Source organism: Macaca nemestrina, chromosome 4, assembly GCF_043159975.1.
Source record: "Macaca nemestrina isolate mMacNem1 chromosome 4, mMacNem.hap1, whole genome shotgun sequence".
In the NCBI taxonomy this organism is placed as follows: domain Eukaryota; kingdom Metazoa; phylum Chordata; class Mammalia; order Primates; family Cercopithecidae; genus Macaca; species Macaca nemestrina.
This window is the reverse complement of record NC_092128.1, coordinates 41,808,998-41,825,802: the sequence shown is the minus strand read 5'-3', so window position 1 is coordinate 41,825,802 and position 16,805 is coordinate 41,808,998. Positions and strand designations below refer to the sequence as shown.

General features: G+C 38.2%; 1 protein-coding gene across 2 annotated transcripts in view; it reads left to right on the top strand.

Annotated features, from left to right (window-relative positions):
* Nucleotides 1-16,805, top strand: part of LOC105475504 (CF transmembrane conductance regulator) — a 184,064-nt gene that overhangs the window by 18,908 nt on the left and 148,351 nt on the right. For both annotated transcript variants that reach the window (XM_011730837.3, XM_071094576.1), the window contains one exon: nt 12,314-12,424. In XM_011730837.3, coding sequence (XP_011729139.2) covers nt 12,314-12,424 — 111 coding nt within the window. The remainder of the gene's footprint in view (nt 1-12,313; nt 12,425-16,805) is intronic.

Here is a 16,805-nt window from a genome sequence, read left to right as displayed (position 1 = left end):
TCACTGCAGAAAGAAACTCCATTCCTATTAGCAGTCATTCCTTATTCCAAATCCCCCTGCTTGCCCTAGACAACTACAAATGTACTTTGCATCTCTATAGATTTGCCTATTCTGGAAATTTTATGTAAATAAAACAAAGTGTTCTTTTGTGACTGGCTTATTTCACTTAGCATATTTTTTTTAAAGATTCATCCCTGTTGTAGCATGTATCAGTGCATCATTCTTTTCTATTTTTTTAGAGACAGGGCCTTGCTCTGTTGCCCAGGTTGGAATGTGCAGTGGCATGATCATGGGTCACTGTAGCCTTGAAGTCATGGGCTAAAGCGATCCTCCCATGTCAGTCTCCCGAGTAGTTGAGACTACAGGCATGCACCACCATGACTGGCTAATTTATAATTTTTTGTAGAGACAGGGTCTTGCTATGTTGTCCAGGCTGGTCTCAAACTGCAGGGCTCAAGTGGTCCTTCTGCCACAGCATCCTAAAGTGCTGGGATTACAGGTGTAAGCCACAGCACCTGGCTTGCATCATTCTTTTTATTGTTGAATAATATTCCATTTGTAAGAATATGTATTTTATTTATCCTTTCCCCAGTTGATAGATATTTCGAGTGTTCCTAATTCTTGTCTATTATAAATAATGCTGCTATGAACATTTGTGTACAAGTTTTTGTGCAGACATACGTTTTCCTTTCTTTTGGGCATATACCTATGAGTGTAATTGGTGGGCCATATAGTAACTTTATGTTTAATCTTTTGAGGATTTTTCAAACTGTTTTCCAAAGTGGCAGCATCATTTTAAATTCCTTCCATCATTGTGTGAGGGTTTCAATTTCTCCACATATTTGCAACACTTACTATTATCTACATTTTAAAATTACAGCCATTCTACTGAGTATGAAGTGGTATTTCACTGTTTTATTTTTCTTTCCTCGCCAATGTTTGTGGATTTTCTTTCCATTTTCTTGATGATGTCCTTCCAAGCACAAAAGTATTTAATTTTGATAATTTCTAGTTTATCTGTTTTTTGTTATTGCTGCTTGTGCTTCTGGTGTTGTAGCTAAGTGTATGGTACTTTAAAAAGTAGTTGTAATATGGCAAATTGGATACATGTGTAGGCTTTGGTGTCACAATCCTAATTTTAAATTCTAACTCTGCCCTTGACAAATTAATTAAACTTCCTTAGCCTCAGTTTCTCAACTGTAAGATGGAGATATTACCAAGACCTACCTCTTGAATTGTTGTGGGGATCAGGTGAAATAATGTATGTGAAATATTTAGAATTATGCAGGTCTGTGGTAATGACTACTAATGTTAGCTATCATTATTGTTATAATCCCAATAATATATTCTGGTGCTTTGAAAATTAAACCAAAGCCAAGCAGTTGATATGAAGAAGCATGTAATAATGTACAGACACAATGCTTTATAGACAACATTGAATTTGGCTCTCATGAACTTCAGGAATAGTGGTCATGGTAGTTATTACCTCCAGCAGGAACTGTAGCTGAGAGATCTTCAGAGCTTTTTCCAAGGCTGTGTCACTGGGAAATAATAGAGACAAGGTTACAAGCTAGGGCTGTGTTTTCTTCTTAATATCTTTCAGGTTTTTCAGTAACAGATTGGTAGTAGGCATCAGGTGACAGGGGATTCGTATTCTTCAAGGTGAAATATTACCTTGTTGAGAAAGAAACCATGTGTGAGACAACCATGTTGACAAAGAAAAAGTGATTTTATAGAAAATTAATATAGATAGTGAGCATTATATGAAAATCATGGAGTTAGAACCTATTTGGCCAGAAAATTTACATTAGTAGTTACCCATGGCAATTAATGCTTTATAATTACATGTACCTTTTCTTTTTTTTTTTTTTTAATTATACTTTAAGTTCTAGGGTACATGTGCATAACGTGCAGGTTTGTTACATATGTATACTTGTGCCATGTTGGTGTGCTGCACCCATCAACTTGTCAGCACCCATCAACTCGTCATTTACATCAGGTATAACTCCCAATGCAATCCCTCCCACCTCCCGCTCCCCATGATAGGCCCCAGTGTGTGATGTTCCCCTTCCCGAGTCCAAGTGATCTCATTGTTCAGTTCCCACCTATGAGTGAGAACATGCGGTGTTTGGTTTTCTGTTCTTGTGATAGTTTGCTGAGAATGATGGTTTCCAGCTGCATTCATGTCCCTACAAAGGATACAAACTCATCCTTTATTATGGCTGCATAGTATTCCATGGTGTATATGTGCCACGTTTTCTTAATCCAGTCTGTCACTGATGGACATTTGGGTTGATTCCAAGTCTTTGCTATTGTGAATGGTGCCTCAATAAACATACGTGTGTATGTGTCTTTATAGCAGCATGATTTATAATCCTTTGGGTATATACCCAGTAATGAGATGACTGGGTCATATGGTACTTCTAGTTCTAGATCCTTTAGGAATCGCCATACTGTTTTCCATAATGGTTGAACTAGTTTACAATCTCACCAACAGTGTAAAAGTGTTCCTATTTCTCCACATCCTGTCCAGCACCTGTTGTTTCCTGACTTTTTAATGATTGCCATTCTAACTGGTGTGAGATGGTATCTCATTGTGGTTTTGATTTGCATTTCTCTGATGGCCAGTGATGATGAGCACTTTTTCATGTGTCTGTTGGCTGTATGAATGTCCTCTTTTGAGAAATGTCTGTTCATATCCTTTGCCTACTTTTTGATGTGGTTGTTTGTTTTTTTCTTGTAAATTTGTTTGAGTTCTTTGTAGGTTCTGGATATTAGCCCTTTGTCTGATGAGTAGATTGCAAAAATTTTCTCCCATTCTGTAGGTTGCCTGTTCACTCTGATGGTAGTTTCTTTTGCTGTGCAGAAGCTCTTTAGTTTAATGAGATCCCATTTGTCAATTTTGGCTTTTGTTGCCGTTGCTTTTGGTGTTTTAGAAATGAAGTCCTTGCCCATGCCTATGGCCTGAATGGTATTATCTAGGTTTTCTTCTAGGGTTTTTATGGTATTAGGTCTAACATTTACATCTCTAATCCATCTTGAATTAATTTTCATATAAGGAGTAAGGAAAGGATCCAGTTTCAGCTTTCTACTTATGGCTAGCCAATTTTCCCAGCACCATTTATTAAATAGGGAATCCTTTCCCCGTTTCTTGTTTCTCTCAGGTTTGTCAAAGATCAGATGGCTGTAGATGTGTGGTATTATTTCTGAAGACCCTGTTCTGTTCCATTGGTCTATATCTCTGTTTTGGTACCAGTACCATACTGTTTTGGTTACTGTAGCCTTGTAGTATTGAAGTCAGGTAGCGTGATGCCTCCAGCTTTGTTCTTTTGACTTAGGATTGTCTTGGCAATGCGGGCTCTTTTTTGGTTCCATATGAACTTTAAAGCAGTTTTTTCCAATTCTGTGAAGAAACTTATTGGTAGCTTCATGGGGGTGGCATTGAATCTATAAATTACCTTGGGCAGTATGGCCATTTCCACGATATTGATTCTTCCTATCCATGAGCATGGTATGTTCTTCCATTTGTTTGTGTCCTCTTTTATTTCACTGAGCAGTGGTTTGTAGTTCTCCTTGAAGAGGTCCTTTACATCCCTTTTCAGTTGGATTCCTAGGTATTTTATTCTCTTTGAAGCAATTGTGAATGGAAGTTCATTCATGATTTTGCTCTCTGTTTGTCTGTTACTGGTGTATAAGAATGCTTGTGATTTTTGCACATTAATTTTGTATCCTGAGACTTTGCTGAAGTTTGATTTTGCTTAAGGAGATTTTGGGCTGAGACAATGGAGTTTTCTAAATATACAATCATGTCATCTGCAAAGAGGGACAATTTGACTTCTTCTTTTCCTAACTGAATACCCTTGAAATCTTTCACTTGCCTGATTGCCGTAGCCAGAACTTCCAAAACTATGTTGAATAGGAGTGGTGAGAAAGGGCATCCCTGTCTTGTGCCAGTTTTCAAAGGGAATGCCTCTAGGTTTTGCCCATTTAGTATGATATTGGCTATGGGTTTGTCATAAATAGCTCTTATGATTTTGAGGTACGTTCCATCAATACTGAATTTATTGAGAGTTTTTAGCATGAAGGGCTGTTGAATTTTGTCAAAGGCCTTTTCTGCATCTATTGAGATTATCATGTGGTTTTTGTCTTTGGTTCTGTTTATATGCTGGATTACATTTATTGATTTGCATATGTTGAACCAGCCTTGCATCCTAGGGATGAAGCCCACTTGATCATGGTGGGTAAGATTTTTGATGTGCTGCTGGATCCGGTTTGCCCGTATTTTATTGAGGATTTTTGCATCGATGTTCATCAGGGATATTGGTCTAACATTCTCTTTTTTTGTTGTATCTCTGCCAGGCTTTGGTATCAGGATGATGTTGGCCTCATAAAATGAGTTAGGGAGGTTTCCCTCTTTTTCTATTGATTGGAATAGTTTCAGAAGGAATGGTATCAGCTCCTCCTTGTACCTCTGGTAGAATTCAGCTGTGAATCCATCTGGTCCTGGACTTTTTTTGGTTGGTAGGCTATTAATTATTGCCTCAATTTCAGAGCCTGCTATTGGTCTATTCAGGGATTCAACTTCTTCCTGGTTTAGTCTTGGAAGAGTGTAAGCGTCCAGGAAATTATCCATTTCTTCTAGATTTTCTAGTTTATTTGCGTAGAGGTGTTTATTGTATTCTCTGATGGTAGTTTGTATTTCTGTGGGGTCGGTGGTGATATCCTCTTTATCATTTTTTATTGCATCTATGTGATTCTTCTCTCTTTTCTTCTTTATTAGTCTTGCTAGCAGTCTATCAATTTTGTTGATCTTTTCAAAAAACCAACTCCTGGATTCATTGATTTTTTGGAGAGTTTTTTGTGTCTCTATCTCCTTCAGTTCTGCTCTGATCTTAGTTCTTTCTTGCCTTCTGCTAGCTTTTGAATGTGTTTGCTCTTGCTTCTCTAGTTCTTTTAATTGTGATGTTAGGGTGTCAATTTTAGATCTTTCCAGCTTTCTCTTGTGGGCATTTAGTGCTATAAATTTCCCGCTACACACTGCTTTAAATGTGTCCCAGAGATTCTGGTATGTTGTATCTTTGTTCTCATTGGTTTCAAAGAACATCTTTATTTCTGCCTTCATTTTGTTATGTACGCAGTTGTCATTCAGGAGCAGGTTATTCAGTTTCCATGTAGTTGAGCGGTTTTGATTGAGTTTCTTAGTCCTGAGTTCTAGTTTGATTGCACTGTGGTCTGAGAGACAGTTTGTTATAATTTCTGTTCTTGTACATTTGCTGAGGAGTGCTTTACTTCCAATTATGTGGTCAATTTTGGAATAAGTGTGATGGGGTGCTGAGAAGAATGTATATTCTGTTGATTTGGGGTGGAGAGTTCTATAGATGTCTATTAGGTCTGCTTGCTGCAGAGATGAGTTCAATTCCTGGATATCCTTGTTAACTTTCTGTCTCGTTGATCTGTCTAATGTTGACAGTAGGGTGTTGAAGTCTCCCATTATTATTGTATGGGAGTCGAAGTCTCTTTGTAAGTCTCTAAGGACTTGCTTTATGAATCTGGGTGCTCCTGTATTGGGTGCATATATATTTAGGATAGTGAGCTCTTCCTGTTGAATTGATCCCTTTACCATTATGTAATGCCTTCTTTGTCTCTTTTGATCTTTGATGGTTTAAAATCTGTTTTATCAGAGACTAGGATTGCAACCCCTGCTTTTTTTTGTTCTCCATTTGCTTGGTAGATCTTCCTCCATTCCTTTATTTTGAGCCTATGTATGTCTCTGCATGTGAGATGGGTCTCCTGAATACAGCAGACTGATGGATCTTGACTCTTTATCCAGTTTGCCAGTCTGTGTCTTTTAATTGGAGCATTTAGTCCATTTACATTTAAGGTTAAGATTGTTATGTGTGAACTTGATCCTGCCATTATGATATTAACTGGTTATTTTGCTCATTAGTTGATGCAGTTTCTTCCTAGCCTCGATGGTCTTTACATTTTGGCATGTTTTTGCAATGGCTGGTACCAGTTGTTCCTTTCCATGTTTAGTGCTTCCTTCAGGGTCTCTTGTAAGGTAGGCCTGGTGGTGACAAAATCTCTAAGCATTTGCTTATCTGTAAAGGATTTTATTTCTCCTTCACTTATGAAACTTAGTTTGGCTGGATATGAAATTCTGGGTTGAAAATTCTTTTCTTTAAGAATGTTGAATATTGGCCCCCACTCTCTTCTGGCTTGGAGAGTTTCTGCCGAGAGATCTGCTGTTAGTCTGATGGGCTTCCCTTTGTGGGTAACCCGACCTTTCTCTCTGGCTGCCCTTAAGATTTTTTCCTTCATTTCAACTTTGGTGAATCTGGCAATTATGTGTCTTGGAGTTGCTCTTCTCGAGGAGTATCTTTGTGGCGTTCTCTGTATTTCCTGAATTTGAACGTTGGCCTGCCCTACAAGGTTGGAGAAGTTCTCCTGGATGATATCCTGAAGAGTGTTTTCCAACTTGGTTCCATTTTCCCCCTCACTTTCAGGCACCCCAATCAGACGTAGATTTGGTCTTTTTACATAATCCCATACTTCTTGCAGGCTTTGTTCATTTCTTTTTCTTCTTTTTTCTTTAGATTTCTCTTCTTGCTTCATTTCATTCATTTGATCCTCAATCGCTGATACTCTTTCTTCCAGTTGATCAAGTTGGTTACTGAAGCTTGTGCATTTGTCACGTATTTCTCGTGTCATTGTTTTCATCTCTGTCCGTTCGTTTATGGCCTTCTCTGCATTAATTATTCTGGTTATCAATTCTTCCACTCTTTTTTCAAGATTTTTAGTTTCTTTGCGCTGGGTACATAATTCCTCCTTTAGCTCTGAGAAGTTTGATGGACTGATGCCTTCTTCTCTCATCTCGTCAAAGTCATTCTCCGTCCAGCTTTGATCTGTTGCTGGCAATGAGCTGCGTTCCTTTGGAGGGGGAGATGCGCTCTTATTTTTTGAATTTCCAGCTTTTCTGCCCTGCTTTTTCCCCATCTTCGTGGTTTTATCTGCCTCTGGTCTTTGATGATGGTGACGTACTGATGGGGTTTTGGTGTGGGTGTCCTTCCTGTCTGTTAGTTTTCCTTCTAACAGTCAGGACCCTCAGCTGTAGGTCTGTTGGAGATTGCTTGAGGTCCACTCCAGACCCTGTTTGCCTGGGTGTCAGCAGCAGAGGCTGCAGAAGATAGAATACTGCTGAACAGTGAGTGTACCTGTCTGATTCTTGCTTTGGAAGCTTCCTCTCAGGGGTGTACTCCACCGTGTGAGGTGTGGGGTGTTGATCTGCCCCCAGTGGAGGATGTCTCCCAGTTAGGCTACTCAGGGGTCAGGGACCCACTTGAGCAGGCAGTCTGTCCGTTCTCAGATTTCAACCTCCGTGTTGGGAGATCCACTGCTCTCTTCAAAGCTGTCAGACAGAGTCGCTTGCGTCTGCAGAGGTTTCTGCTGCTTTTTTGTTGTTGTTGTTTAGCTGTGCCCTGTCCCTAGAGGTGGAGTCTACAGAGACTGGCAGGCCTCCTTGAGCTGCTGTGAGCTCCGCCCAGTTCGATCTTCCCAGGGCTTTGTTTACCTACTTAAGCCTCAGCAATGGCGGGCGCCCCTCCCCCAGCCTCGCTGCTGCCTTGCGGTTAGATTGCAGACAGCTGTGCTAGCAATGAGGAAGGCTCCATGGGCGTGGGACCCTCCTGGCCAGGTGTGGGATATAATCTCCTGGTGTGCCCGTTTGCTTAATGTGCAGTATTGGGGTGGGAGTTACCAGATTTTCCAGGTTTTGTGTGTCTCTGTTCCCCTGGCTAGGAAAAGAGATTCCCTTCCCGCTTGCGCTTCCGAGGTGAGGCGATGCCTCGCCCTGCTTCAGCTCTCGCTGGTCCGGCTGCAACAGCTGACCAGCACTGATTGTCTGGCACTCCCTAGTGAGAGGAACCCAGTACCTCAGTTGATAATGCAGAAATCACCTGTCTTCTTTGTCGCCCGCACTGGGAGCTGGAGACTGGAGCTGTTCCTATTCGGCCATCTTTCTCCGCCCCCCCCTTTTCTTTAATAAAAAAGAATTATTTCCTTCCAAAATTACGCATGCTATTGTTAAACATTAGAGAATATAGAGAAACAAAAAAGAAAATATCTTTTTTGATATTTTCTTAATATTCTTCTGTTCCTAATAATGTTTATATTTTAGAAGCATCTCATGAAATGGGTAGATCAATTTTCTATTTAATGTTTGAATTCATTAGACATGAAGTTAGCAAATTAATTTCCATTAAGGTGCCTATATGGTTGTAAATCCTGGATCTCCAGAAGATTTTTCAGTATTGGTTTGTAGTCTTTTGTTTAGCAGCAAATAATTAGTTCTCCAGAGCTTCTGAAATTAATTGAGAGGAGAAGACAGCAGGAGCAAGTGAAAGGCAGAGCCAAGTTTATTGCTGTTTGGTTATTCCAGGTGTGTCTGCTTTGTCTCATGAAACACCTGGATGATCATTGATTTCTAGTGGAAGAAATGCTGAAGTAAAAATCCTGACTGTGCATTTAAAAATTCTAGGTTTAATAAACTCAGGTTTTTTCAAAGGGAAGGGTGGCTGGAGTTTTGCACTAACTAATATTTCATAAAGTGTCTAAGTATATATGTCTGGGTTTTTTTTTTTTTTTTTTTTTTTTGTATTTCTAAGACTGGCCTGAGGTAGGCATGGAGAATTCCTTGATGGGACATAATTTTCATTCAACTTTATTGATTTAACCTCACAAAATAAAATATATCCTTAAGATGACTCTGTGGCCATTGTTGGGCAGCATAAGCATAATGGATTTTAATTATCATAATTTACCTTAAACCCAATTTCTATTTCAGGATATAAATAGAGGTTTATTCTAGTGAATCTTCCAGGAACTACTAAATGATACTAATAATTATGGATGGTGAACTTAAGTCTTTATATTACTGAATTTGTTTGGTTTGATGATGCTAGGCTATGGCGTTCTTGCTAATCAAAACTATGTGTCATGGTGTAACATAACTTATTAAAATGGGCACAGATAACATAGGAAGCTTTTTATAAAAGCAACTCACAAATTGTGTTATTTGAAATGAACTGGCCATTTATGGGAATGGTCACTGGGTTGTAGATATGGATCAAAAGAGTTATGTTTATATTTTGTAAAATACCTTGAGATTTATTTTTAAATTTCTTGAAAATGCCTTTTTTTGTATGGTATTGACAGTGAAATTCTGCTGATTTGTAAATATAGTATCATATTTTAATAATTTCAAACATATTGGAAATGCAGAATTTATTAATAGTGGGAGCACATTTTCCTTTTTACTAAATGTTCTACAGGTTCTTTTCTTTCCATCCACACACGGTGCCATTACCCTCATTCTAAGCCTTTCAAACATCTGGAAGTAAGTGATCTGCTGCACTTAGCTCTTTCCAGCTGAGCTGATTGTTAAATTTTCAGAAAATTTGTGAGCTAATTGTTAAACATGGCCATTATTAAAAATTAAATTATTTCAACTTATAATTAAATAAATTATATTAAAACAAAAGTATTAAAAACTCTAACATTGGCTGCCTAGGCGCAGTGGCTCACGCCTGTAATCCCAGCACTTTGGGAGACGAAGGCGGGTGGATCGCCTGAGGTCAGGGGTTTGAGACCAGCCTGACCAACATGGAGGAGCCCTGTCTCTACTAAAATTATAAAAAAATAGCCGAGTGTGGTGGTGCATGCCTGTAATCCCAGCTACTTGGGAGACTGAGGCAGCAGAATTCCTTGAACCCAGGAGGTGGAGGTTGTGGTGAGCCGAGATTGTGCCATTGCACTCCAGCTTGGGCAGTAAGAGTGAAACTCTGTCTCAAAAAAAAAAAAAAAGAGAAAAAAAAAGAAAAAGAAAAAAAGAAAAACCTCAGAAGTTATCACTTCCTAATTATTTTACATTTTACTATTATCTATGCTATTAAGGTTGTTTGCCTTCATTGTATTTGAAAGGTGGACTGTATTCTATTGTACTTTCATTGTACTATTCTAATATCCAACTGTGTATCCCTTCCCAACTCTGTGTTCAATGACTTTATATTTGGTTGCTTGAAAATGGTGATGATGAGCGTATTTACATCATAGAAATTGGCAAATGCCATAAGTCAGTTTTTGTTTTTGTTTTCCGGAGAGGGGATTGTTAAATATTTGCCTGCATGCAACACCGCTACATGCAGTCTGCTATTTTTTCTTCCTGCTTTCAGGCTTCTCTCCCAGCTGTCTGTCTAGCACAACCCAGCACACTAAATTTTCTTAAATAGGGAAAGCTGAACATGGTAAAAGAATGAATGAAGTCAGAAGAATGTGGAAAAATCTAGTCTTTGCCATTTAGTCCAGTTTAGCATCTCTAAGCTTCCATTTCTTTATCTGTAAAATTGGGCAATGATCCCTTTTTGTTCTACTCATTTAAGAAGATTTTCAAATGAAAACCACAACCTGCTCATGTTTATGAAGGCACTTTGGAAAGCACTAAATACATAGTTTTTTATTAGTAGTAAACACTTACTTCACCTTTTCACTTCTTGACTTTAGTTTACAAGGACTCATAATCTAAATTATATCGTAAATTGCTGTCCCAGATTTTTTTACAGCCTAACTGCCTCCTATATGTTCGACTTTCCTTCTGTTCTTTATGTTAGATACTGGGATGGTATGCACCAAGTGGGTGTGCCATCGCTTTCTCAGACGATGCCCCCTGAAGACCCTGCATGATTATGGCACTCATTTTCCTGCTGTATTCAGACTGGCCTCAAGTATTTTCATTATTGCTCTCCAGGAAAAATTGCAAATGAATCAAACTGGGCAATGAAGACTAAACCTAATTATCGCTCTTTGTTAAAGACAGCTCTTGTTAAAATGCAGATATTGCAAATTAATGGAAAAAATATGCCATAGTAAACCATAATCACTCATTAATAGCTTAGTAAGGAATAAATGATGAAGTTACTTAACCTTAGAGCCCTAATTCAGTTAAGTTTTAATGAAGGACAAGTTGTAGAGATATCAGGAACCCAGGGCAGGCACCTACTGAAGAAGTTCCAGACCAAGGAAGTATAAAGAAGGACCTGGACCCTTAGGGTGGGAGCAATGAGGTTGGACATGAGGGCCACCTGCAAGGTTTTGCCCCAGAACAGTGTCAAAATGTTTGCATTTGGCATAGCCCTTTCTCTTTGTTCTGAATGGCTTTGCTAGAATATTTTTTCTTTTATGAATTTATCTTGCTTCTCAGATATTGCTAAAGCACTCCCTTTTGATTTTTGGTGCTTTTGATACATTACCAAATAAGGTCTGAATGACACCAAATTTTAGAATTCTCTAGAGAAAAGAAAGATGCTGAGGGAAAAAGCATAGGTTTTGGACTCACTAAATCCCAGTTCAATTCCTTTCTTTAATAAATACACAAAATTTTACCTGAGAAAGCTCTCATGCTCTCAAATTTTATTTAGAAATTTCTCTTTGTACATGATTGATTTCACAATCCCTCTTCTGCCTCCTCTTCCACTTTCTTCTTTCTAGATTTTCCTATCTTTATGAAGATTATTCTGCCTTATCCTCAATAGTTAGAAACAATACTTTTGAAAATCACTAGAGTATCCTGCATAGTGATTTCCCATGCCAATTTCCATTATAAATTATTATTTATTGATGCCTAGATGGCAGATGAGTGTAGCTGCTATGGAGTGACGAGACAAAACATAAGAAAGTTATGATCCTACCCTCAAGTAATGATTCAAACATGATAATTAAGTCAACAAATTGATAGAAACTAGTCACTAACTCTCTGGCTATAGTCAGTTCCTACAACGAATAGCTCATTAGTGAGTATGCTGTGCTACAGTAACAAAATTATATAAGGCTTTTGATTAAGTTTTGATTAAGTGCCTGTCTTATTCAGAGTTCATTTTATATTTGAAATAGAAGAGGCTGGACTTCAGCAATTTGCTATAAACTGCTAGTATATGATTGTTTGGGGGCAGTTTTTTTTTTTAAAGAATAATTTAAATATGGAATGTTTAGCAGTTTGCTTTTTTCCCCTGAGAAAAACCATACCATTATTCCCAATCCCTTTGACAAAGTGTCAGTCATGTTAGTTCAGAGATATTGATGTTTTATACAGGTGTACCCTGTAAGAGATGAAGCCTGGTATTTACAGAAATTGACTTATTTTATTCTCATAATTACGTGTACATAATTTTTCACATGCCAGAAAATTTGAATGGTATCAGATTCTAAATCTGTATTGGAGACCAAATCAAGTGAATATCTCTTCCTCCTCTCTTTATTTTAGCTGGACCAGACCAATTTTGAGGAAAGGATACAGACAGCGCCTGGAATTGTCAGATATATACCAAATCCCTTCTGCTGATTCTGCTGACAATCTATCTGAAAAATTGGAAAGGTATATTCATGTACATTGTTTAGTTGAAGAGAAAAATTCATATTATTATTTAGAGAAAAGAAAGGAAGCATATTGAAACATATTGTAGGTTTAATTCTTATATTTAAAAATAGAAGCCATTACTGACTAATGCCTGCAATCCCAACTACTTGGGAGGCCAAGATGAGAGGATTGCTTGAGACCAGGAGTTTGAGACCAGCCTGGGCAACACAGCAAGATCTTATCTCTACACAAAATAAAAAAGTTAGCTGGGAATGGTAGTGCATGCTTGTATTCCCAGCTACTCAGGAGGCTGAAGCAGGAGGATTACTTGAGCCCAGAAGTTTGAGGTTGTAGTGAGCTATGATTGTGCCACTGTACTCCAGCCTGGGTGACAGAACAAAACCCTCTCTCTCTCTTAAAAAAAAAAAAAAAAAAAAAAAGGAACGTCTCATTGACTGAAATCATTAAACAATAAAATTGTAAAAGAAAAATAATCAGTTTCCTGAGAAATGATTTTTTTTTTTCCTGGAAAATTCGGTTTCAGATAATTTATCTCATTAGAGACCATGAGATGGATTTTGTGAAAACTAAAGTAACACCATTATGAAGTAAATTGTGTATATTTGCTTTCAAAAATCTTTATATTTGAATACAAATGTACTCCCTGGGAAGTCTTAAGCTAATGACTACTGGCTATCGAACAAATATAAAGAATTGTATATTTTTGAGTACCTATTACATGCCAGGTAGAATATCTTCTCTCAGCCACTCTGAGTGGAAAGCATCATTATCTCCATTTTATAGAAAAGCAAACTGAGGCTCAGAGAGATGATATGCTTTGCCAGTTAATGAATGACAGAACCATGATTCCAGCTGAGGTCTGTATTGCCTTGCTCTCTAGGAATGGTAGTCCCCACCATAAAGAATTTCTCAATTTCCTTTCCAATCAAAAGGTTAGGACCCTTTTGATTGCCAGTGACAGAAACCCAATTAACTAGCTTAAGTAAATAAAAAGGAGTTTATTGGCTCATGAAGCCCGAACTGTGTGAAGACCTAGGTAGAGAACTGGCCTTAGGAACTCAATGGGACCAAGGACTCAAATGCCACCTGGTGGCATTTGCCTTATGCTGGTTTTATTTTCTCAGACCACACGGGCTTTCTACATAAAGTGGATCCTTGGTTAGAATTCTTCACTCCTATCTTTAAGGACCTTGAAAGAAGGAGCCCTTTGTCCTTGGCTAAATGTGAAAAACCCCAGAGACTCTTGAGTCACAATGCTTACCCCTTGGGCCACTGATAGTCTAGAATGAGCTAGGCTAAGTCTTGTGCCAATAGCACAGGCCTGATGCCAGATAAAAGGGAGAGTGAGTGGGGATAAAAGATAGGACATAGCTAATAAATTATTGTACCAATGTAAAAACATTGAGTTGACTTGCAATTTGTTTCTTTTAATTAAATTCATTTCCTTTCTTTGGTATTTTGAAGGCAAAGTAAGATATTAAACTTTATTTTTATTGATTTTATTCAAAGAATTAAGCTAGTAGGAGTTGCAGATTCACACTTTTAAGATCAAGGGCCAGCTTCTATTAATGAACACTTGGTGTGTGCAAGTGCCATGAGGTAGGGATACTTTGTTTTGTTTTTTATTTTTTATTGGGTTTGATCTCTTTTGTTTATGATGTATCCCCAAGTGTCTAGAATAGGACCTGGCATATGGTATATACTCAATAAGTATTTGTCGAATGAATCAATGATTGAAGGTGAAATGGCTAGCATTACACAGAAACCTGTAGCATTGCTGGAGAGATAAAATATAAAACATAATCCATTGCAGGTATATTGACAAGTTTAAAATAATATAATGGATATTGAATATCTAAGTTTTTGTTGTTGTTGTTGTTGTTGAGACAGAGTCTCGCTGTGTTACCCAGGCTGGAGTACAATGGTGTGATTTTGGCTCACTGCAACCTCCACCTCCCAGGTTCAAGTGATTCTCCTGCCTCAGCCTCTTGAGTTGCTGGGTTTACAGGCACCTGCCACAACGCCTGGCTAATTTTTGTATGTTAGTAGAGGTGGGGTTTTGCCATGTTGGCCAGGCTGGTCTTGAACTCCTGACCTCAAGTGATCCGCCCACCTCGGCCTCCCAAAATGCTGGGATTGTAGGTGTGAGACACGGTGCCTGGCTTTGAATATCTAAATTTTAATTGAATGGTGAGGGAATGATTAATCAGAGTAGGGCTGGGTTAACTGAAAAATATGTACTGCTGATACGTTTGTATTTATGGCCAGATAGAGGACATGAATCTGAATTTGCAGAATTATCTGGCTTAACATTTTTTTCTCTTCAGTTTTCACTGTATCCCCCATGTTGATTCAATTTAAAAAATATGCCTATTTTACTTCAATTCAACAATGCTGTGCCAGTACAAACCCATACATTCTATTATTTTTGTTTTGTTTTTGTATCTCTTCACCCTGTTACTTCTTTTCTTATAAAATTGGTATTTGAAATTTATTGAAGTATTTTGGAAGAGTGACATACCATTTTTGGTACTTTGTACCTCTGTACCCTTGGGAAAGTGACCCTGGCTTCACGTTTCATAACTGCCTTGTGACCATGGCCCTCAAGTGGTTGCCAGATGGTTGAAGAACATTAACCCATCTGGCTCCATTTTGTGACCATGGATTGAATCTTCTACATAACTGCAGTATGCAGATCACATATCCATTCCAAGATTGTAGTCAGGATATGAACTTTATAAGAATAAAACTTCTTCCCTTCTGATTTGGGCCTGGTATGTGGTGCTACTAGAACCACACCACCTACTCTTGGTGCTAACAATTTGTGGCACCAAGTTGTTCAAGTTTCATCCATTAAAGAAATTCCCCAACCTCGCCTTCTCCTCAGGTAACTACCCCATTCTCTTTTTTTTCTTTCATAGCTAATATTCTCTGCTCTTCTGGTCTCTCTACTTCTCTTTCATTTATATCTCAGCTCCTGAAGTATGGTTTCCACCATGTTCCTAAAACTACATTGCCCAGGGTCACTAGAGACCTCTTATGAAATATAACGACACCTTTCTACATAACTTCGGTGTGGACCACTTTTTCACATTGAACCCATTTTGTTGGTTTATGTACACACCCCTTCCTTGGCTTTCCCATCTGATCCATTTCTCCTTTGATGGAGAAGGTGAGTCTGCTCCATATTTAGCTTCTTACTCTGAGTAACCAAATGTTATGAATGGGAGGTTAGCTCTGTTTGTGAGAGAATGGTGGAGAAGAGTGTGGGGAGGTAAATAGATGGGAAAAGGTAATTAGGCTTTGTAGAAAGGCTCTCATTAGCGAGCTTCTGGGGGATGGTAAGATCCATGCTCAGAGATTGCCAAGCTTGTCTTCAAATCTCAGCTGTATATTACTCCTTTATGCTTTTTTTTAATTTGTGGTGTTTGTTTTTGAGACAGTCTCGCTGTGTTGCCCAGGCTGGAGTGTAGTGGTGTGATCTCAGCTCACTGCAACCTCCACCTTCTGGGTTCAAGCAAATTTCCTCCCTCAGCCTCCCAAGTAGCTGGGACTACAGGCATGCACCACCATGCCCGGCTAATTTTTGTAGAGACAGGGTTTTACTATGTTGGCCAGGCTGGTCTTGAACTCCTGACCTCAAGTGATCTGCCCGCCTTGGCCTCCCAAAGTGTTGGGATTAGTGGTGTGAGCCACTGCCCCAGCCTATTACTCCTTTAGAGTGATTTAGAGCTAAGTTTATTTATGGTAACTTGATAGTAATGGGAATAACCATTGATGAAATGTAAAGCCTTTATCTAATTGTTTACGTAGTTCTTGCTTGTGGTTCATGAAATTTTTCATCTCTGTACAGTTTGAAAATTAAGATGATAATTTTTACAGATATTTTGTTCCTTTGTGAAGAGAAAAAAGGCTTTTATTAACAGAAATCAATGGCAATAACTTAATAAATACAATCAACTGGTGTTCCTATAATATTTAAAAGAAAACAAAGTTTGCTAGATTTCAGCCAGTTTTCAGACTATTTAATGTCTATTCTTACTATAATAGAAAATATATAATTTGATCCTGTTCTCATTTTTCAAAGACTTTTACTCTAATAAATGATTTTAGTAGTTGAAAATGAAGTTTAATGATATTTTATGCCTCTACTTTTAAAAACAAAGTCTAACAGATTTTTCTCATGTTAAATCACAGAAAAAGCCACCTGACATTTTAACTTGTTTTTGATTTGTCAGTGAAATCTTGTAAAATCTGCCACAGTTCTAAACCGATAAAGATCAAGGTGTAAGGGAAAAATGTAGAATATTTATGTGTTTATTTTTTCTCCCTTGTTCTAAGCACAGCAATGACTATTTGTAAAAGCCTTACTTTATTT